General features: G+C 40.6%; 1 protein-coding gene across 4 annotated transcripts in view; it reads left to right on the plus strand.

Moving 5' to 3' along the window:
- Positions 1-292: 292 nt before the first annotated feature.
- The window catches only part of LOC129727561 (GTPase-activating protein), a 41788-nt gene continuing 17761 nt past the window's right edge, over positions 293-24319 (plus strand). The window contains exons 1-2 of one of the 4 annotated variants that reach the window (XM_055685496.1): positions 293-930; positions 9980-10712. In XM_055685496.1, the coding sequence (XP_055541471.1) occupies positions 10517-10712 (196 nt within the window). In that variant the 5' untranslated portion in view covers positions 293-930; positions 9980-10516. Of the gene's footprint in view, positions 931-9697; positions 9844-9883; positions 9905-9979; positions 10713-24319 lie in introns of those variants that run through there. The other 3 variants (XM_055685498.1, XM_055685497.1, XM_055685499.1) reach the window with 3 other exon arrangements.

Raw genomic sequence — 24319 nt, forward strand, 5'->3', positions numbered from 1 at the left:
AAAATTGTTGCAGTTATCGGTCTTGCAGTTAAATAGCGTTGCAATTAAAAAAAAGCAATTAAAAATGGAATCGAATTACAATTCGGACCACCGGTAAAGCTGCCCTCAGGCAAAAATTAACACACGTTTTTGAGAAGAATCGAACAAGAGTGCAAAATCGAGTACCGGAAAACATCGCACACGAATCTCACAGCACGTACAAACCCACTGCTCTAACACATCTAGCAGTCGGTACACCAACGAAAATGCTACTTGAGTGAATGGGACAGCATCTGCAGCGAAAATGTTGAATGAATAAAAGGTTCCAAAGGTGCCACTGCGCTCTGGACGGCAAGGCAAGTACCTACGAACACAAAACCGACTCCATGTTTTAATTCATACAAAACGCGAGTCTCGTTCGCCTTCGGCTAATTTGGAGTTCGGAGTTGAGCAGTCTGGCATTGCTTCTATTATTTTTCGCTTGTACGAACGTGTTTTTTGTGTTTGCTGTCGATTTTGCTGTGTAGCCATCATGGAAAGCAATAATTGTGGAAAACAATCTATCAGATTTATTGCAGTAGGAAGATAATGAAATAAAAATATCTGTGTTTTATGTGTAAAGCTGTCGACGAGAAAGAAGATTCGATGCGGATGTTATTCGCTGAAAATTGATTGTGCTATGCTGTGTGTGATTTATTCAAACTGTTCATGCTAATACTCATCTGAAATCATGTTATGTGTACTTTTGAGCATAAATTGCATTCATGAAACTGAAGGAGAAAATTCTAAAGGTGTGTGAATGTATGTACTGTAGTTTGACCTATCAGTGTTGCTAGATGACAGAGAAATTTCGAGTTAATGGTTGAGTGCGCTGCACAGTGTAACTCTAAATGCTCAATATGCTGGACTAGAAAGTTCGGAGTTGATTCAAATGCCCGTGCAGAATATATGGTAAGCGTATCTACCTTATTAATGTTTCATAAGTACAATAGGGTTTCCTTAAACCATGACGTTAATCGGAAAGATCTCTGAATTTAGATGTATGCTTTAGGAAATTCCTTTCCTTTCGTTGGTTGACTGGAACTCGTATACCGAAGCCGGAATGATGCAACGGCGGCTGCTTTGAGTTTTTTTATTACTTTGTACTATCGAAAACTAGATTAAGATGCTATTGAAAAGTACGTTGTGAATTATTTCAACTATCACAGAATATAATCGGAAAGTAATAAAAAACAAGCCATCAAACCGTTTGTCGGTGGTTAAACGAGGGTCACTGAACGAAAGTATATTAACTTGCAGCACAACGTACCGAGAGTGATATGAGTATATTAGCAATGTTGCACCAATTCTATAGTCCATATGTTTAGTTTCATTTCGATCCCCGGCAGTTCGTTTAAACCTTACAATGCATTTATCGTGTTATTCTTCTATGATAATAGTCGTTTTCCTGTCCATTCAGCTTTACAATAGAACAGGTGTAGCTGAAAAGAATCAATAAAACATCGCAAATAGCAGCAGAGTTTGCCAAAGGGCGACTTCCGGTCGGCTGCTGCCGCTACTAGGTACTGCTAGCTCAGTTGCCATGCACCACTGGAGCGGAATTTGTAACCCAGTTTAATGACTCACTGCTACCTACGATATATCACTGCAGACCGTCTTCAGGGTTGAATCGTCGGTAGGGAAATCACTGCGTGTCAGTTTTGCACGCGAGTGAAATCGATTGGCTTCGTTAGCCTCGCCTTAGGATGAGTTGGAGTTTTAGAATTCATGATTCAATATTTTTTATAATTCTTAGCGCAAGTTTTTGAATACTGGGTCTGTTGTAGAGATGGTCATTCGCACCAATCGTTAAAAAAAACTATGTGCTCACAGCCGGGTTTTCAGATAAAATTGGAAAGAAATTAGCAAATGTTCCGTCAGATTTAAAACGATAATAACAGCATAACTACATGATAGACAACAATAACTAATATGTTGCTAGATAGATACAATGTTGGACAATTTTGTAATACACTAAATTTAAAAAAGTTTCAAGGACAAATTTACGCGAACAATGAACCAATCACATAAATAGACACAAACCATTTACTGACTTTAGTGACATCAAAACGGTATGCAAGCCAAGCCTATAAGTACGTCACTTTCCCCTAAGTGAACGTACAGAAGAAAAATAAAGCAGTCACAGTATAAATGGATTAGCATTTGTTCAACATTTTTGCATCCGCTGTGAAGGTTTATTTTTGCAATGGCTCTATTGTACACCGTTGTTATACAAATCAAACCGCAACTGTCGATCGTCGTCGGCTCTGTGCGTTGGGCTAACACGCTCAAGTTTACCAGGGCAAACAAAACAAAAAACCGCTACCGGTAAGGCGGACAGCTGCTGGCCCGATGCAGCACCACGAGGAAGAACACCGATAACAGCTGGCCGGGCAGTCAAAGGCATAACCCCGGAAGGGAATAAAAAGGGGAACGGAGGCACCGGCGGGTAGTGTCCCACTGTTCAGCAGAATGCCGGCAGTTCACTAGAGGCAAGCAAACAGCGATGACTTCATTATTACAGTTCCTGTGGTTGCTTCCGGTCCGAGAGGCGCAAATCTACCTCACTGTTCGCACCCTGACCGGCTTCGGTAGCACAGTATGGGAAGCCGTCGAAGCAATCAATCATACCGCGGGTCATCGCAAATACCGTAGCTTTCTCTTTACTTGGAATGGCGGATGGTTTTTCTTTTCCTGCTAAAGCTTGAATTTTTTCGAAGATCTACGGTGTAGCTTGAGCTTAAGGTGAATCGGGATTGTGGCCTTTTCCTATACAATTTTGAGGTTAGAGTTCTTTTTACTTCTGTATTTTGATCGTAAAAAATTCGGCTTCCACTAAATAAACAGCACTTAAATTGCTACTTCAGGCATGCAACAGTTGTGAGAACAATTGATCAAAGTTTCATGTACGTAGTCTTCATAAATCAAGAAAAAATTAGATTGCAAAATTCGAGTTGATCGCGACCACGTCCCGATTCACCTTAACACAACAAGGAACATTTAGTCCAGGGTGGTTGTTTTTTTTTAAGAGTTTTTTTTAACTTCGAAAGAAGATAATGCATGCATGTTTTGCACATTTTCATGATTGCATATTCACTCTTTCTCAACATTCGATGACTTCTTTCTTTCAACGTTTTTTTATTTGGCTGTTGATGGATTTATTTAGGGGTGAAATTTTATCTCATATTTATTATTGAGATCGTCAAATCGGTGATCATCAGTTTTGCGGACGAATTAAAATAGGATATACTAGCAGCAAATTATGCTGTTTGTTTGTTAGATAACACTGGTCAATGCAGGTGTGGCCCTAAAGCTCGAACTAGAAAAAAAATGAAAGATTTGAAGTTTTTATTTCATTCCTGTGAATTTTGGTGCCTCCAGCCGTCAACATTTTTTCAGAGACTTTAATGAGTTTTCTCGTAAACATAACGTTGAAGCGCGCAATTACACGGATAACAAAACCTAAATCGAAGCAATTCGTGTATAAAAACACTTGCTTGCTCCGGTTTTTTATTTTTCGTAGTACAGGTCGGACTCGATTATCCGGAGACTCGATTATCCGGAGACTCGATTATCCGGAGACTCGATTATCCGGAAACTCGATTATCCGGAATTTTATTCTTTTGGTGTCCGTTTTCAATTTTTATTCCGAAATTTTGTCTTTACCATCCCTTCTGGCATATTTGTTATCATTTAAGTCACTTCCGGCATGTTTGCGATATGTTCGAATTAAGTGAATATAATCAATGTCCATTTTTTTTTTGCTTCTCAAGATTTTACCCCTTTTCGCCTCAGAAATAACTTCTGGTTACGCCACTGTATCATACAAGTAAATAAAGAAAAGAAATATTCATTTATGTTCGTTTATCGCAAAATTTCAGTATTTTTTGTGTGATGACATTCCCGTTGGAGCAATAAAACAATGAATAGGACGTTCAAAAAGCGAGAGAGGTTTTGTTTGAGTCACCTCCTACCTACGCAATTATATGGGCCCGGGCGGAAAGGTGTAAAGGTGAAGAAGAAGAAGAAGACACTTGTGTGTATCAGTAGCGAAAAATAGGCAAAAACCACGTGCTTTTGGGTTGTGACGTAGATTTCCAAAAACAAGCAAATGCCATTTGAAATTGTATTATGCATTTTTCACTGGCACAGGAAGGCTTTTTCAGCCGTAAACTGTCATAACTTGTGAAAAATTCTTGAAAAAATGTATCGAACATCGATTTTTGGACATTGTTTTTGAACTTTACGTCATCAATGTTGACAAAAAGGAAGCCCTTCAAACCAGAGACTCAAACCTTCACCGTACCTTTCTATATTCCATTGGAAGCGACGAACCCGACAAGCAATTACTATGCGAACTCTCATGTAAGTTGTCGCGTTTTGGTAATGGCTAGGGGCACCTAAATTCACAGCAATGGGTAAAAAGCTATATTCTTTCTAGAGCAGCAATTTCGAGCAGCACGTTTTTTCGCTTTTGTCGATTAGCGTATTTAATATTGGTGTGTAAAACAAATATGCCAAAAATTAGTGGTTAATTTGTGGGTTAAGCTAAAGCTTGAACGACAGCACACCTCGTAGTTACTCCTCCGTGATGGATCTGAGCTAGTTGAATGGCGCAAAGAACCACCGTAAGATACTCGCAAAACACTTAACGTTGCAAATAACGAAGAAGCAAATGCGGATAGGAACAATCGGCACAGGCATAGGCGAAGATGTGTAAATTGAGATTGAAAGAAGCTTTGTAGCCACATGGTTACAGACTCCGTTTTGACAAGCGGGTGGTCATGGGCTCGGAATCAGGCCCTCCAACGCGAAAGGACTGGGTTTATTCTCAGGCTTCCCCTCACAAACTCTTTAGACTGAAAATCTCATTTCTAAGCCTTCGAAACGTTCGGACAATGGCACGAAAGATCAAAATTACTGGTCGCAGTGGGGTCTATAAAAAATGAAAATTAAGAGCGGATTCTTCAACTACAGCCATATCAATGTGCACTGCCCACACGAAGGAATACCCGACGCGGAGAAAGAAGCGTTCTATGCGCAGTTTGAACAGGTGTATGATAGCTGTCCGCAACGGGACGTAAAGATCGTCATCGGTGATATGAATGCTCAGATATGACGGGAGGCAATGTACAGACTTTGTACCACAAGCCGACATGTCCAAAGACCTGGACGGCAATCTTCTCACGAAGATGATTAAAAGGTGGAAGCAGTGCTACGACGAGCACCTGAACGGCGATGTAGCAGTGAAGCGGCTGGAGCTGACCAACTCCTCAGCGAGCTGTTGAAACACGTTGGCCAATCAATGGGAAAGGCGCTACTGGGGGTTATTGCTAAGATTTGGAAGAAGGAGGTAGTACCGGAGGAGTGGACTAAAGTACAATGTGTCCCAACTACTAAAAGGTCGACAAGTTGGATTGCTGCAACTACCGTGCAATTACGCTGCTGAGCGACGCCTACAAGGTACTCTCTCAAATCCTATGCCGTCGACTATCACCGTTTGCGAGTAAGTTTGTGAGACAATGGTGCTTATTACGGGAGTCACTTCACGATGAAATCAGAGCGAAGTGAATGAAGTCCTATTACGGGACTTCATTCACTTCGCTCTGATTTCATCGTGAAGTGACTCCCGTAATAAGCACCAATGCCTGGCCAGATTTATGGGCGCCTGCCCCACCACGGACCACGTATTCACGGTACGGCAGGTGCCCACATACCATTTGTGCCGTGCCCACTTACCATTTGTTCATCGATTTCAAATCTGCGTACGACACAATCTGTCGAGATCAGCTATGCATTATGCACGATTACAGTTTCCCGGATAAACAGACACGGTTGGTCAAGTCGACGATGGATTGGGTGATGTGCGTAGTTCGAATTTCGGAAACACTCGAGTCCCTTCAAATTTTGACGAGGGTTACGACTAGGGGATGGAACATTATGCTTGCTATTTGATAGCACACGGTGTCCATACGGACGTTAAAACATACACAGGGCATATAGTCACAGCAACTAGCCCTTTACACACAGAGCTGTCAAAAGACGGCTCAAACGAGAATCAAGAAGAAAAAGCTATTTAATATCGCTTTCGAAGGTGTATCGACACAAGTTGCACGATTTTCGTTAGGTCCCTTAATATAGCTTAATATTAGCGGTGATGAAATCGAGGTGGTAGACGAGTTCGTGTACCTGGGCTCACTGGTGACTGCTGACAACAACACCAGCAGAAAAAATTGTCGACACCTTGTGGCAGGAAATCGTGCCTACTTTGGGCTTCGGAGAACGCTTCGCTCGAATAAAATCTGCCGCCACATGAAGTTGTCCTTCTATTAAACACTAATCAGACCGGTAGTCTTCTACGGCCACGAATTCTGGACCATGCTCGTGGAGCACCAACGCGTCTTGGGGATTTCGAACGGAAGGTGCTGCGTACCATCTGTGGTGAAGAACGGATGGAAGGTGGATCATGGCGGAGACGGATGAACCACGAGTTGCATCAGCTGCTGGAAGAACCACTCATCCAAACGGCGAAAAATCGGGAGACTACGGTGGGCTGGGCATGTCGTAAGGATGTCGGACGACAGCCCGGTGAAAATTGTTCTCGAAAACGAGCCGAAATCAGGTCGAAATTATTAACTTCTAAGGGTTGACTTCTAGATGAACGATGTCTTCTCGAATGTTGATCCTGGAACTATTGACCATTTTTAGTAATGGCTATGTGATTCAAATTTTCACCGCTAGGCCGGCGCTGTCGCAATTCCTTAAGAAAGCAAATGGCTGCTTGCACGTCACTCGCTCGTTCGTGAATGTTTAGGTCCAGGGGGAAATTGCCCAGAAAACTTATGTTCCTGTCCCTACGAACACGAGGGAATATTATAGTCTTTGAATGATCGCGGGTATCGGCGGGGAAACCATTTTAAACTCTACTTAAAATTTGAGTACCATGTATTTTATCATACTCGTTTTGTCAAAGGCTTATTTCCATAAAACAACAATAACAATAAACAATAAAGGCATCCAAGAATGGATATCCGGCTGGTTAATGTCGTACTTGACCGGTAGAAGCGCATTCGACCAGGTGAACTCTGCACGCTCTAGAAAGTTCGACATTCCGTCTAGAGTTCCACAGGGCAGTGTACTGGGACCGTTGATTTTCGTGCTTTTCATCAACGACTTGTGCCAATGAATTTTTTTCTGCAAAGCTGCTTTTCGCCGATGATTTGAAAAACTTCCGAGTAAGTTAGTCCTTCTCCTGCAAATTTAAATAAATGTTCCTCAGCGCCAGTTGCGATACTGGGCAATGATCTCCATGCCCGCACACAGGACAAGCTATGGCTATAACAATCTGCTCAGTTTCTGCCTAGGAGAATTCAATGACGTGTGTGATTTCTTTGATTTTAACTTGACCACAAATAGTTTTAATTTCCGCAGACAGCATGGCATCCATGGGCCGAATTGATTAGAGCCGGCTTTTTCGAACAGCAAAGGACATTTCGGCCTGGAAGAGATGGGTAATTTATACCAACGGTTCTACATGCAATATTGCTCTTTAGTACACAAAATACCGTAACCAACATGGTATCCTCTGGAGCGATTCTCGGCAATTCGGGAATTAGGAACTGATCTGTGACTGGCTCTGCCATGTGTAACGACAGAGAGGGGAACCCGATAACCGATAAATCTGAAGTGGCCTGGCGTTAGAGTCTACATTTTAGTGTCCTGCTGAACGGCGAGGAAGACAGAGGCAAAAACAGCAGTTGAAGAGCTGAAGAACTACAAGGCAGCTGGGAATGAAGCATTCCCGTCGAGCTTTTCAAAGTCGGGAGCGAACAGGTGTATCGTGCCATCCATCGAATCATGCTGAAAGTGCGGTCTGATGAAAAATTTCCCTATGACTGGTTGGAGGGTTTCATATTTCCGATCTACAAAGAAGGCCACCACTTGGACTGTAGTAACTCTCGGGCATAACTCTTTTCATTACGGTGTACAAAATTCTCTTCCGTATCCTGTTCCACAGACTGAACCCGTTGCAGGAAACATTTGTTGGCGAATACCAATGTGGTGCGACAAATCCTCGAAAAATTTGGAGAATTCAATTTGCAGACTCGCCATTAGTTCATAGACTTCAGAGCAGCGTACGACTCAGTTCAGAGAGATAAGTTATGGCAGATGTTGCTCGAACATGGTTTTCCAACAAAATAATTAGATTGATTCGTGTCACCCTCGATGGTTCCACATCAAATTAGGGTAACCGGTGAGTTATCGGACGCTTTCATGACGTTTTATGGTTTGAAGCAGAGTGACAAGCTGTCAAACTTATCATTCAACATCGCATTGGAAAGTGCTATACGGAGGACTTGGGCTACAGGTCATTAATACCAAACTAACATTTCCATCAGTTCATCCGATTGAACAAAACAATTGAAGACATTCCCGAATTGCTACGTGAGGCTGTAAAGAATTGAGAGCTATATGTCCGAGTGCAAATTTTACAATAAATAATATTGACGTTTTTTCGAAAGTATATGAGAAACAGGGGAGTGCTCTATTTCCTAAGTTTACCTATCAGTGAGTTAAAGAAAATGGTAAATCGTACAACACACACTATAAAAATCCCTGAACCTACAGATATCGCTCGTATGTCTTGATCTACCGGTGTTACCTGCCCAGGGAAAATCCGAAATGCTCTGCAATAAACAGAACCTGACAGGAAGTTTGATTCATTGAATATGATTTACTCATACTTGCGTGTTGGAATTTCCTAAATGCTGTCGTCTCAGTTCCACAGAACAATGCGCATGCGAATAAATTCATACGTTTTGCTGCTCGAATAAAAGAAAAGGGGCCATCACGTAACAGGCGGCGAATTCCGTCAACTCATGCACCGCAATATACATACATTTGTCGCATTTCTTGTCTACAGAAATGAACAAAAAAAAGCAAAACACAAATCGCCATCTGTCTGTCCACCACCGACACAACTGCCCACTTTGGAGCTTCCTGAATCGACCGGATCGCACAGAGAAACCACACGCCTCTCGTCTACCTCCTCGTCCGAAGCTCCCGCAGGCACGGGGCGGTTTGCGGGGACAATGGAAGCCGATTCGCGCATATCCTGATAGTGAATGAGGATCTGAGTCCGACCCAGAGTGTTGCCTGAACCCCATCCGGTCGGTCTATGAGCTGTCGCTGCCTGTCAATCACCGTCGCCGACTCGCTCCTACGTTATGCTTTTTTACAAGCGTGCTCCTTCTCTTTCTGACTAATGTGGTTCTATTTTTCTATACCCTTTCCGCCGCGTTACGTTGCGATTCGCCGCCAAGATAATCAAATGTGCTTGTGCTCGCCTGCGTAAAAAAAACTATGAATGAATTTACATGAATGAATGGAATGGTCGTCATCGCTGCTGCGTTCCTTTGGTACGTTTATATTGTCGAGAGTCGTTGGTGTGTATTCTTTCTATTGTTGTGTTGTTCTTCTTACCCGCTGTCTACTGGTGGGTAGTAGCGTCGTTATCGTCGTCGTCGTCGTTTGAGTATCGCGCTCAGCTCAGGTGCTTCCTTTTTCACGCTCTACCCAACGACTGTTGACGAGGTAACACCGAACGATACACGAGAAAGCCGTACTGCTGCAGTCATCGTTGTCGTCTTCGTCAGTTTGACCAGTTTGTGTTCCACTAGCGACGTCGTCTGTCGCATTTTTCCTCTTTTCGCGTGTTATACAAGCTCGCTACGAACGTGTGTTCCTCTTTGCGTTGTGTTTACTGAATTCACTCTCGTTTGAAGTTTGATTATTATGTTTTTAAAATTATCATACTGAGAGAAGGTAGTGTTGAAAAGGCGGCGGCGCACCCACTAACGCGCCAGGTGTTATACTCACACCGTCTGTAGGCTAGTCAAACCCGCTTAAAATCCCAAACACTAATATTTTTCTTTTCGTTTTACTCTCTCTTCCGTTTCAGACTTGAAATAATTTATGCAGTTTAATGGACAATTCATTTCGAACGTGTACGTGCGTGGGGGTGGCAATAATATGCAGCTCCGCTAAGTGGAATTATTATGCCACATTTTGTAGCGTCCGGCAATAGAATTTAAATCGTAAAATAAGGACATACGGTGCCCTATACGGCCAGGAACCGTTCCTAAAGTGTGATAGGACGAAGCTTGTTTAAAGAGAATTGATAAAAAAGGCACGAAAATCTAAAATCGTTAGCAAACAAACTAATAGGAGTAATTGAAGGAAACGTGAAGCTAGAGCTAACATCCTGTTCTTTTGGTGTAAAACGACAGTGAAAAGCAGGCTCCAAAATCGTACTAGTTGTGCAATTGTGCTCACCAGCTACATATGTGTTAGTGCCGAACTTGGTGTAAGTGTTGTTTAAAATTTCTGAATCGCACCGCTCAGTTAAAGTGTGCTGGAACGTGTACCCGAAGAGACGAAGAGGAGAAAGAAATAACCTTCCGAGATTTTCGATGAATAAAGTGTACTGTCAGTTTCTATGAGTGTGTTAGTGTCAGTGCAAGCAATTGATCCGTACAACAGCGGTCACACGCATACCAGTCACAGTCCATTTGTTCGGAGCAGCAGCGGCAGCAGCAGTTTTGTATACACATATTCGCAGTCTAGTTATGGATTCAATATGGCTGACGACACACGCAAAGTTCGTGTTGAGGAGCAATTGAAAATAAAAATAGGTGAGTTGTGCTGTGTTTCTATTTTGCAATAGTGTTCATAATCGTTACCGTAAAGTAAACTAAGTGGCAGAATGATTGTGCTCGTACTTTCAACTCTGGGTTGTACGCGTTAACTTGATACTATAAACCGAAATATAGCACAAAGATTTTTTCTCAGAAGAAATCTTCGGAAACTATCAAAAGTTGCCTGGAAATTATTCTACCCACACATTGAAAGCTAGAAATGTGCTGCTTCCAGTGCAGAACCAGCCTCTCCGCTGGAGTGTTAGTGAACGTGAATGTCAACAGAGAGGAAGCGAGAAGGAGCGAGTGTACAAGAACCAGTCGAAAAACTATCAATTGGCCAGAACGAACGGTGAATTACTCAATGAGCAACGAAAACCGACAGACACCAACACAAGTACGCATGCCCCCGCTCCATACAGTGAATCAGAAGCCCTGCGCAGCCAGGAACAGGTGGTGAAATAATCCTGAATTTCTGGTCTCGCTCCTCGTGGGAACGAACAAGTTTCAGACCGGAGCAGCTGCACTGACAGGAAATGCGGGTTGGCTGCGCTTCCTGGCACAATCGATGCACACGGGTTCCTGGAATGTGCTTACCGTGTGACTGTGTAGCTCTGCTGGGACACCGTGGCCGGCCCACTGGAAGAATTTTCACGTCAGCTAGCACGATTGCTCGCCGAAGCAATGCATGAATGAGGTTTCTCGACACGGGAAGTGGTTCTTGCTGTGAATAGTATAGGCTGACAATGAAAGTGAGATGTTTCTTTTGTTTCTGCACAGCGAAGTTTGAGTTCACATTCCGCATCGAGTCGGTGAGAGCCGATAAGCAGTGTGGAATGCGGAACGGATGATTTGGTTTGATTGAGGAAAAAAAGAAGTGTATTTTTTGCACTGCAATCAAGAATTAAATTGGTCTAATTTCAATGTACACTATTAACATTTGATTCAATGAAAATAGCATATACTTGTCGCCAGTTTGCTTAAGGTTATAGAATGTTCTGTATAACATTGAATGAGTGCAGTGATCCACTGTTTAAGAGCTCGAGCTTTAAAGAATACAATATCTCAGTGTTGAGCGGTCAACTAATTCACATAGGAATGATCCCAATGTTGTTTGGCTACCTAAATAAATGCAATACTGGTTTCTGGTGAACAAACGTTATTTTTTTTATCATTGAATTTTTTGACGGTGTAACGTATTAAAATTGCATAACTCGTTCAACCTGATGTCTTGTTTGAAGAGACAGTAAAAAAGCAATACAGCATAATATGCGTTTTTGCTCGAAACTCACTGTAAAAAATCATCGGTGGGATGGAACGCCCTGCTATTATTCACGACAATTTCGACGAAGAATAATGTTTGACTACTCCTCGCACTAATATGATCGAATGACCCTTTATCATTACTTCCTCATTTATTCTTGACTGACTTGGATGAAATTTCAAAATCTTTTCCATGCTTTCCAGAATTTATAATTTCTTAGGAATTTGGAAAAACTTTTTTGTTGCCTCGTACAATGTCAACTATTTTTGAAAATCGAATTCTTTAAATTTCATAAGCTCTTTCCTAGGCTTATCTACTCACTCGTAACATAATTTTAAATTCTACAATGACTAAGATTTCGAGAGCTCATATAACTTCGCTTACTGGAAGATTTCCGAGCTTATCAAGCAGTAGTAAGCGAACAGTTAACAGAGCTCTGTTATGTAAAACTAGTTTTTTGTACCTCAAATGCAACACGTTCTAATAAATGAACCACATTTGTTACGCCCATCAACAGCTGAGTTTCCTAGCGCTTTCAAAATTATTTAGCACGAATTGTTGTGAACCGGTGGAATGAATGGAATGAGTTCGCACAATATCGAGAAACACAAAACCAGTGGGATGCGTTAGTTTGGCCGAGGAACGCTGTGCGTTCCGTTTAAATTAGTCAATCGGATTCGATTCGCCTTAAGTTGAAGCGGTACTTTCTGCAATACCGCACATTGGGATGGATTGGGAGCGTCGCGTTGGTACATTAATATTATCAGAGAGCTATGAAGCGTAACTTATACTATTGGGTCATTGTTTGATTACCTTTGTTATTATTTAAAGAAAAAAAAACGAAAACACATAGATTTGGCGTTATTGCGCCTTTTGTCCCGCTGTGCATCGTCAATGCGAAACGATAAATTACAAAAAAAGTACCCGAATGAGTACCCGAAAGCGAGGGAACTGACACGATTTTTGTTCGTTTTAATCGCTGCTTTCCATTTCAAATTACTAACAAAAAATACTCTGCAGTCCAAACACGCATTATTGTTATTGCTACAATTAGAAAAAAATGCAACGTTGGGTATTGACGTCGACGCACTTACGGCGAAGGTTGGAAATAAAAGTTGCTTAGGTCAAGAAAAGCGGCGCGAAACGTTTAGCGGCGGTGGTACTCGTGGACTAAGTGAAGCCAAGTACAATAACCGGTGATTATCGTTATGATGGTGCTGATGATAATGCTTATGATGGACATTGCGGATGGCTATTAGCAAGAAATGTTTGGGATGTTGAACTTTTAATTACAAATTTCAACGAAATCCGCAGCGAATTGCGCACACTTAACATGTCTAACCATAACTGATAGTTTCTGCGTTAAGTGCAACACTGGGAAGTGTCGATTAGTGTTATTCAACGGAAGTATACGAATTACTGTTTAATTTAAAGAAACGCCGATTTTATCGCTTCAATTTGCGCCACTAAGAGCCTTATTTTCGTGGTTTTCAAGCATCTTGAAGATCAAGTTTTTGAGTGTTGAGTTCGAAATATATATTGTTTTAGATAGATATTAACGAGCGTTGCGGACAGAACTACAAGGCTCTTTACTTGTGTAATATTTTAGACAATCAAATCCAATAAAAATCATGCTAAAATAAATAAAAAGCTGCTCACTGAATATGTTCTGTGAAAGTTATGATTTGTCATTCGTAAAGAAGATGACGAAACTGCTTCGGGTTATAATCAGCAAATAATTTTAAGTAAAACAAAAAAACAATTGTAAACCCTACCGGACTGTGGATGACTTCGCTTTGCAAACCATGCAAAGGTCAGCAACCTATTCTTAGCGAAACATGACAGCGGTACCACCCCACAACTGTTGTTCCCCACAAGAGCTTTCGCTTTCACTGGACCGTGATTTTTTTTTTATTTTATTTTTTATTATTCGATTACGAAGTCACCCCGATGACACTGCGCTACGACACCACGATGGGAACCCATACTGGGAGCGCGAAAATTCAAAACAGGACGCCACACAATGGCAGTGAAATCTGCGTTGCCACCCACACTCGGTTTTGTTGTCTTCAATGCTTTTCAAAGCTCCCAGCAAGCATAATGTAGTTGTTGGAAAGTATGGTGCCGCTTTCTTTCGATGCTTTGCGTCATTACCATTATCAGTGGGCGGCAAAGAATTCTCACATTAATTTCCGCAGCCCAGTAGTTGTAAAACTCTCTTCGGATGTGGAAAACTTCCGCCGCAATGGCTACTGCTGTAGCGTGTAGCTTGCTTTTTTGTGCTATTCGCGAATAATTATCGTTTTGGCCAGGAGAGAAACGCCGAAAGCAATGTCATACAACCACTAATCTACGGCGTCGCATCCGTTGCGTGAGCATTCCGTCACTCATAACAATTCACTGTCAAGCAGTCAGAATCGTAATAATTATACAAGCAGATATTCCAACATCATTTCCACCGTCCGCCGGACGGATGATGACCGAGGTAAGATAAGCATAGGACCTCTTAAATGTCACGTCACGTGTCTCAAACCATTTGCTAATTCGTTCTGTACTTTGTGATTTTAGCGCCGATGGAAGCGTCCGAAGACAAACTGGCCGCGCTCGGTGGGCCTAATTAAATCAAATGAAATAGAAAGTAGTGAATTAGTGCGAAATGATAACAATCGTTGGGCATGGTTGTCACGCGTAGCAAAACATTCCGCAAGCGTGCGCATGCTTTATTTTGTTTCGCAGCGAATGCAACGCGCGGGCAAACAATGTTACACGGAATCGGTGTCGCAGTAATTATTGGGAAAAAACTTTGAAACAATCCACCCTGTGGACGACTTAGCCTTAGTTCGTTAAGCAGTGCTTCCGAAGGAATTTAAACCTGAGCGGAATGCGTAGAGTTTTTAATTGATAATTGCTGCCGCTATCGTCGTCACGCCGTGTTGAAGCGTAGGGTGAGCTCGTGACTTCAGATTTATTCTTTAGAGGAAATGATGGACGCTGTATTTTGATTTACTGAGCTGAAGTGTTATTGTCCCTGGTAAACATGAACATTGTATAAATCTAGCTACGGGAATTATTAACCGTTTTACCCACCATCAAGTTTCTTAATTTGTTGAAAATCCTCGTCCCAAGTCTAACGAGTGCAGGTCTGATCAATGATTCCTCCGCAATAAACCCAATTTTCTGAAATTCGTTTTAAAATGTTATTAACATTAACAAAATTTGTTGATTTTTTGGTTTAACTTTGAGTAAATTTTAGTTTTTGGGATTATCGAAGTACTAGGAGAAAATAGTCGTCCAAAGTCAATTGATTTTGTTGTTGCTAGATTACCTGAAATAATGCGAACAAGTTGAATTTGCAGAATCTCGTTGAAACTGAATTACAAGCTCAGTTTCTTTTTCTACCTGTAACTTTTGACACGAAACCAATAAGAGAAGGTCTCAATACATCATAAAACCTATCGAAGGCAAAGCATGTTTGATTCATGAATAAATTTATGACTGCTTTGAAAACTTGTATAAAATCAAATCAAAAAAAAAATTATAAAAAACCAAAACAGATCTGTTATCACGGCCAAATAAATTCATTGGCATATAAATTCAGCAGCAGCCCCATAATGATAATAAAAAAATCAAGTAAATATTCTAAATTTCCCCTCAAATTTAAAATATAATATCCTAATTTTCTAAAGTTTGTCTTGTCAGTGCATCTTTTAAAGACTACTTGAAGGTTAGTTTACATGAGTCATTTTCAACACTGCCTCTTTTTGAAAGAGAAAGCATTCTCTCTCGGACATTTCAAGTGTTCTGTTCACAGCGAAAATGTATTTGATATTTTGCCTGAAAAAGAAGCCGGCGATATGAAAGTTATTGCTAATGGATCTATTCAAAGATGTACAATATTTTTATTTTTACACTTTTCTGAAACAGGCAATGTTCGATCTTGTGGACGCCATGTTTCAGGTCAATTCCATGTTTGAAGCAATTCAAATTGTAACAAATTTTTCTCTAATATCGTTTCAAATTTGAAATTCAACAATGATTGTAAATAATTTAAACAAATATTTGAATTGGAATGCCCGCTCATGGAAAGCCAATGAGAATGAGCTTTTTAATTTTCAACAGTAAATAATGTGCACATTGCAATTATTACTGAAAGTTTTTTGAAGGCTAATATTAATTTAAAATATGATCCCAATTACGTGATTCATAGATATGATAGAATTCAGGGCTCCGGCGGTGAAGTTGCAGTTGTAATCCATCACCGAATAAATTTGATCTTGAGACGATCCCATCTTGAGACGTTTAAGAAACTTGGAAATTGAAGTTCAAACCGAACTTGGGATTTTATTTATTGCCGCAGCATATTTACCATTCCAATGCACACGCGAGCACAAAAATTATTTATATTCGGCGATTTTAACGCTAAACACCAACCATGGAATAATTCTCAAAGTAATTCTAAAGGCAAAATGTGATTCAAGAATTGTTCCTCAGGATTTTGTTCTGTTTTATCTCCGAAATTAAATTTTCTTCTGTAATAATCCATCAACGATCGATTTGGTACTAACAGGTCAAAGTGATGTATGTAGTGAATTGATCACACATGCTGATTTTAATGCTAACAATTGAAATTACAATTTTCTTACAGTGTTGAGAAGTCATCATTTGTGATTGGCCACACAAACTCATTATTTACTAATATTAACTGTAAATAATTGAGCTACTAACCAACCTCCCTTACAATCACGCGTATTAGCCGCGGAACGTATGCCTCCATAAAACCGTTAAAAGAAAATCAAAATAATTAATCAGTATTACGTTTATTTATCGTTGCAATGACATGGTATGCTAACTTAGTTTCAGGAAAGACAAAAATGCATTCAGTGATGCTGATTAAGCTCCAAAATAAATTATTAATTGCTTCTCATCACATTGAAAACGAAATGGATGTAGGATGATGGACTATAGAAACAAAATAAATTAGGCGATTGGTAAATATTGTCATCTTCAGGATAACTATGTTATGTTTTTCCAAATACAATAACCCGAGGGCACAATTGTATTATAATATTTTTTTTAGGAATATTTCACAATCTGTTAAATCTGGCACATGAATCTTGAACCGGGAATGTTGACACTATTTGCTCGATTACTAGAAACAACGCTACAAAAAATTCAGTGACTTTCGATTTTTTAGAATTCAGTATAAGATTGCAAGATTTCACCTTGTGTCCTTTTAGCCCTTTCTCAACAGACAACGATAACTCTTTTTTTATAGATACGGTGTTGCAGCTTCGAAGAGTCATCCTAATCAGTTGAATTCATTCGTTATGTATCCAAAAACTAACTCCTTATTTTGTTACTCTCTGTCTGTTGTGTGGATTGCGCAATTGCATCAACATGTTTGCTAGATGTCTAAGTCGATAACCTCAGAGATGTTATTCTCCAATCAGTAGTCGTCCGGTCTTATCAACGCGTAGTTCCAATATGATTTCACTTTCACTTTTTTATTGTAGTTCACCCCAGATAAGACAGCATCGTCGTATAGCCTTACAGGGGCAACCACATTAAACCTTTTTTTTTCAAACAAAACGGAAATTGGAGCGATTATTGCCGCCGTCATTAGCTATCCGGTTTTAGCTCGACCCAGTTAACGATTTGTTATCCCCTATTTGCCTTCGGCACCGCATGAAATCTCACTGACTCGATCAGCTTTAGATGTTGCTGAAGTCAGCCCACTCACTGCTACTACCGCGGTCTTTGGTTGGCGCCTGCTTGAGCAACAGATGATCCCGGTGAGATAAAACATGCATTTCAAAGATAAACTTTCAAAACCGAAAACTTCAGTCTAGATAACTGTATATTCCCCGTTCAGCATTCAATGCAATCCATTTGCCCGTGGGTAGTCACTATTTAAATAGTAGTAAAGCTCGAGCCACGCGCTGTGGGGGTTGTATTATAGATTGACCAAATTATACGAGGGCTACCTCGCGCTACGAGCGTAGGACCAGCGTGCCGCAACCGCACGCCTCACGCTTAATCAGATTAATCCTGCCACCGACTAGACGTGGGGACCTGCTCGGATATGGCTGATGGTCAAACAGGCGGTAATTTGAAGGTATTTATTAAAATTAGCATCAACACACATGTACACGTGATCTGCCACTTTGTTTGCATCATACCACGCAACGACCGAGCCAATCTTTTCGGTAACTTATGGGGAATATCTCCGAACACTTTTCTTCATTAGAGGAGGGCGCCCACAACGAATTGACCGACGGATGGATGGCGTGGCAACAAATGACCCCCGTCGACCATGTAAGCTGTTGCGGCTGCTGCCGCTGTTGATGTGTGTCGTAATCGGCAACCGACAGTCGAAGATTGGCATGCCCACTCGCACTCGTATGGTTTCCGCTCGGTTTAAAAGCCGCCCGCGCCTTGATACGTTTTGTTTAATCGATTTCGGCAAGTATTTTTAGCGATTGTTTACGTTAGCGGCATGCATTAAGGGGCGATTTTTTTTTTCTTTCGTTCTCTTATTCACGAAATCTGCTGTCGACGGCGCGATTTGCATTTTGATTAGTAGGTTTTCGTTGCCCTGAAAATACACCCCGCGGTGGCGGCTATTTGTTGCACCCGAAGTTGCATCACTCGATCCCCGGGGTCGAGCCGGCAGAGGCTGTTTACTCTTAGATGAAGATCGCGCATCTCGCAGGTTTAATAACAATCAATTTTCGCTGGCCATTTCCTCCCTCACTGCGTGATGGTGGTTGTTTCTGGTTTTTGTTCTGTGGCTTTTTTTATTAGCGCCAAGAAAAAGCCAGTCAATCAGCGTGTTATTAATCAAATAGTTTATGGCTTCTAGTTTAAAACGCTGGTTAAAATTTATCTGTTAAATCTAGATAATATCTTGCTCTTATTATCTTTCCTAAAAAGCACAAACAATTTCAAAATATGGCTTCTACAAAAAAAAGTTAGCTGAACAATGGTCAGAAATAGTAATTCCAGCCTATAAACTGCAGGAAAGTGGGTGAAACATTGAACGTCCTTGAAAAAACTATTGATTCATGGTTAGTCATTTTTATTTGATATTAGTCGTTTTTTCAACCTCACAGTTTTTAGTTGTTAGATAAAAATAAGGAAAAGAGAAGTACGATTGTGACAAAAATTGAATATTCATTTCTTCATTCGATTGATTGTGAATTTTTCTATAAACGATCGCACTGGGGAGCAGTGTTGATTCTTGTCGACAACAGCTGCTCTATATAAATTTACGAAAAGTTAAAACGATGAAATAAAGATGTGCGAATATTTTCTTTATTCAATACATGATCTTCAACACAGTTTCGTCGTTTGAAAGTATTCAAATATTATTTAAGTTCTTGTAGTGCATGCGTATTAGGGTGGGGAACCGTTATATGGAAAACGAAACTTGATAGCAAAAGGCCAGAACCAAGTTTTTTTTCGAAATTTATGTTGCAAATCATTTTTTCTGCCAACACTGCCAGTGTACCGGCGCTAGTCAGATTTTCATTAGAAGTAACCTCTGAAACACGTTGTAGATTCTACCTACGCCTGGAATATTGATCTGAATTTTTTTTGTTTGATACAGCTGAGTGTATAAACTCGTTACGGCAGGTTATTTCTGATGAGAATCCTACTGGCGCCGGTATTTTCTGCATTTAAATCGACATACTCAACTTCGAACAGCTATAGCTCTTCTTAGGGACATTCTAGCTCTTCAGTGCCTTCTGCAAAGTTGTTAGGCATCTTAAATACTATACTTTTGCATAATGTAGTGCATTATTAGATTATTATTGAGCTCTCTAGAAAGGTAAATGCAAAAAAGTAAAATTTCCCTTCCCTTAAATTTTCATACAAATTCGGTAAGTTTAGGGTTGTTTGGGGCCCCAAAAGGAACCAAAAAAACTTGGTTCTGGAAAATCGATCACTTTTCCTCGCCCTAATGCGTATGTTCGCGTAATTCCATTATTAGCAATATCTATAATGCTAAATGAAGAAATAGTTGTTGTAGTTCTTGAAGAATATATTTTTTAAATGACCATTTTCTGCGAAGGTTGACATTAAAATTTGGAATAGTAAATCTAAGGCGCATTTGTTTTTGAGAGAAATACTACAAGGTATACAGCCCTTTGGTTGTATGAAATGGTGACGTGAGACAAAACAGCAGGTTAGTTAGAGGGATTTTTAATTTCAAAGGTTACAGAGTCCGTAGACAGAATACATTCGTTTGTTCAGTGACATTAATTTTCAGTGTTTATTAGTCATCCAACTGTATCCTAAAGTAAGTTCGACGACTCCAGAATAACGATACTGAGTCACGAACGGATTCAGAATTATGTTCACTAACCTTATATCCGAGATAAGTACCGAGTGGTACTTATCAGCTTAATAAGTTTTGCTGGGATCCCGTATTCGAACATACCTTGCCACAACTCGTTGTGCTTAAATGTATCGAGCGCTACATCGAAATCTATAAATAGATTTCTCTAGTGAAGACATATAGGTGAATATTTAATGTTTCTCCTGACAAAATGTGAATTTTAACTCGAATTTTTCTTTGTTTGCGAGTTTAATTAAAAACAATTCGATACGAAAAGCATTGGTTACATTTCTTTCTTTACGTTTATCATCAAACAAGCATAACGTATCAAATCTCAGGCAGCTGCATCAGAACACCAGTGAATATAATGTATAAAAAACTAACCCACACACGGTTACGTACGATCGAATCTCGATCCCTCGAACTCGATTTTTTCTCCACACGAAAGTGATGAGATGTTATAACCAGCCAGGAAGTGACTTGTTAATAATTTCCAAACTTAGAAGGGCCGAATCAACTGATTGGCGGTCCTTGGTGTCCCTTAGCAGACGTTCCATAATTGACAACTAGTCGAAGCTATAGTTACGTGGCGGTAGAGCTCAAAAAGGAAACCGATTGAAATATTCATAAGGATAAAAGCGGAAATTAATTCCAATCGTGCAAGCGCACTCATCAGCACCGGTCGCCGCCTGGTTGACCAAACAGACACACACAAATACACACGCGCCGACTGAACTTTGCACCACTTACCCACTGATGGTTCAATAAATATTCAACTCACGAAATATCGCAAATTGAATTAAACCCGCCAGCAGCGATAGCCACCCACCGACGGAACCCTCCTCAATGAAACCTCCATCATATATCGGTATAAAAAGCATTCGCGTAGGTCACGACTTTTTCACGAACCTATTCTCATTCAGCTCGGCACGACATTATACTGTCCCTAGCCAGTCTGCCTGCCTGTTTGCCTATATCCGCCTGAGGGAGTGAGAGGAAAAGCAAGATATATGGCCAACGCCGCGCGCGATGTTGCGATGTAATTGATCGATCGATTGCACCCAGTCGAATCGGTTCGGCGGCAACAACGCACAAGACGTTCTCTCTCCTGTTTATTCGTTCATTCTTTCATTCATTCATGCATTCATTCATTCATAACACATTACACATTATAGTGTACAGGCAGTTAGTTGAGTCGTTTCCACACGAGACCTGCAGCAATAAGGACGGGATAGTGGTGATGGTGGTGGAGACGCTAGTGACAACTGACGACGACGACGACGTTGGAGGCAGAATGATTCAATATAATAATAATTTTAAATAAAAATAATATCAGTACTTACAATAATGACATTTTCAAGCGACCACACGAAGGCGGTGATGTTTGATCGAACGCGAGAATCGAGCTCAAGTTAGCTGGATTGAGTGTTATTACCATTACTGCATTGGCGTTTCCTGTTTGACCGTGAGGACGATTGCTCGCGGTTGAATGCCTACCGAGAATGTTCGGTAATGAACCAACGTTGCAAGTCTGTCAGTTTTATTGTGGCATAACATTAAATGTTTGAGTAATCGAAATAATATTAGTGTAGTTTTCCAGTCACGCGATTGGCAAAAATAATTAGTTTGCTTCTAGACTGATAAGAGACGTGACATTTCAGCTCTACAAAAAACTAATCGCGTGCGAGCACGCCATGCACCAAATCGTCAGAATACCATAGTCCCTACAGGTTAACTAGCTCAATTTGATGTCCTGACGGTAAAACTTTTTTGATTAGTTTGTGACAATCTGCTTTTTCAGTTTGCTATTAGAAGTGTTTCCGTTCGCATTTCTATGTTTTTCTATTCGCTTTGGTAACGAAAGTTCTTTGTCGTTAAATTAGATATTTGGAAGCGTTTGAATTTGCTTTAATTAACCGTAGGCACCTTAAAACATATCATGAAAAGGTGATGATAATAAACGCTCATTCATGACACAATATTTTTTTAGGAAATCTCTTTAAGGTCTATTAAATAATAGGTACATTTGATTTGATTATAATAGGAAAATTAAAATAAAATAGTGATTCCAAAAAATTTAACCGTGAAAAAATCTGCTTACGTAAATATTTGACCCATTTTTTCCAACTAAATGCATTCAAACAAACACATGTAGATGGAACGATTTTTTTCATTGCCATCCGGAACCAACCGCACACAATTGGACAGCGGTGGCAATTGCAAAGCACTCAGGGTTATAGGGTAACAGGGGTATTTTGGCCAGCTTTGGGAAGTGTTCGCACAGTTCATTAAAAACAAATACAATTTTTCAACATAAATACCTACTCTATTATACCATTGTTAAAAGCTAAGTGTCTATTTTAATATACACCGTTCAACAATGCAATATATTGAAAAATATCCTAGAAATATCAAAATCTCTACGAAGTACTAAAAACATATTTCGGTCCACCAAATTTCTACTTTGGCCCACCTTTATATCTACAGACTTGTATGGAAATAGTTCGGACTAGTTATATTTAAGATCATCATCGGTATTTTTAGAGCAAAAATAGTGAGTTTGAGGAGGACATCCTTCTGCTGTGAATTTTTGTAAATTTTAGGTATCTAAAAATGAAATGATTTGGCTTATAGCGGTTTGACAGGCATTCTCATCTGATTTCATATCGTTGAATGTGATAAATTAAGAAGTAATTACCTGTAAATTGTCACAAGCTGCTTCTTTGTTCACGTGCAACGGCCGAACGGTAATCAAAGAGATGTCAAAACTTGCCATGGCCAAAATATGTTTGCTTCAGAAAGAGGCAAACATATTTCGGCCATGCGTTTAACCACTTTTTCAACTTTTTCCAACATGTTAGAGTATACAAACTGTTTCTATGACATTTTATTGATGTTACTACAACAACGAATTGTTTCAAAAGCATACATATTTATAACAATAGCTTCCGGACGTTGACTTGTATATTACCACTTCCTCTTGACTTTGGGTTGACTCAGCCATGACTTTGAATATGTATGAGCTAATTTCAAAATAACACTACCTAGAGCCAGTTTTTCGCCAAGAATTATAGTGTAGTATGATTGTTAGGTGTGTTATTCAATGTTGCATGCATAGTTTTCTAATATTCATTGAATTTATCAGATAAAATACGTAAAATGTTACCGGGTGGGCCAAAATATGCATGTGGGCCAAAATACCCCCGTTACCCTATATCTCAAGGTTATAATTCTTCATCGCTGCAGCAACAGAAGCGCCACGCGGCAATCTTTCGGTATCAACAAGTAAATCATTTCCGGTCGTTATTTATTTTACTTCCACTTCTTACTACTCGAGCGCGCATCGAGATAGTGTCTGAATGAAACTGAGTAAATTAATGAATGGAATTACCCGCGCACTCCGCTGCAATCGCTACTCGAAGACAGGATGCCTTCCCACCACGCCATCCACCACCTTGTCGTCGTCGTCGGCGGCGGCGGCGGTGTGCGCCGCTGCTCGCGAGTTTGGAGCAACCAAATATAGACTTGATAATTACTAGCCACAATTATCACCCCGTATCGCACCGGGTTTCCTCCGCCTCTCTTCAGCCGGTCTAAGTAAACTCACCCGCTTCCCACTGGGTTTGCTTATCACGGCCATGGAATCGGTGTTGGTATCATTTGTACACGCGTTATCTCTCGTGTTTAATCTACTTTTTGGACTGTCCGGTTGTGCAAGAGGGCGAAAGGACGACAGGCGCGCTAGCCAAAGCTACAGGGAACGGATGTCGACTGTCCCGGTACAATGGAGCTCATTGATGGAGTAGAAATCCTACCCGAGGCAGGCGGGGTGCAACTTCCGGTGCTTTATGCTGTGTCCACCAGGGGCGGTGATTTGGGCGACGCGACGGGCGAGACAAATGTATTAAAGGCGAACAACAGATGTAATGATAGCATCACCGCCTTGCGTGTTGCTAATTTACCCGTTTTCGCTTTAGATGCTATTCAGGGGCGTTGGTA

The sequence above is a fragment of the Wyeomyia smithii genome, chromosome 3 (genome assembly GCF_029784165.1).
Source record: "Wyeomyia smithii strain HCP4-BCI-WySm-NY-G18 chromosome 3, ASM2978416v1, whole genome shotgun sequence".
NCBI classification, from domain to species: Eukaryota; Metazoa; Arthropoda; class Insecta; order Diptera; family Culicidae; genus Wyeomyia; species Wyeomyia smithii.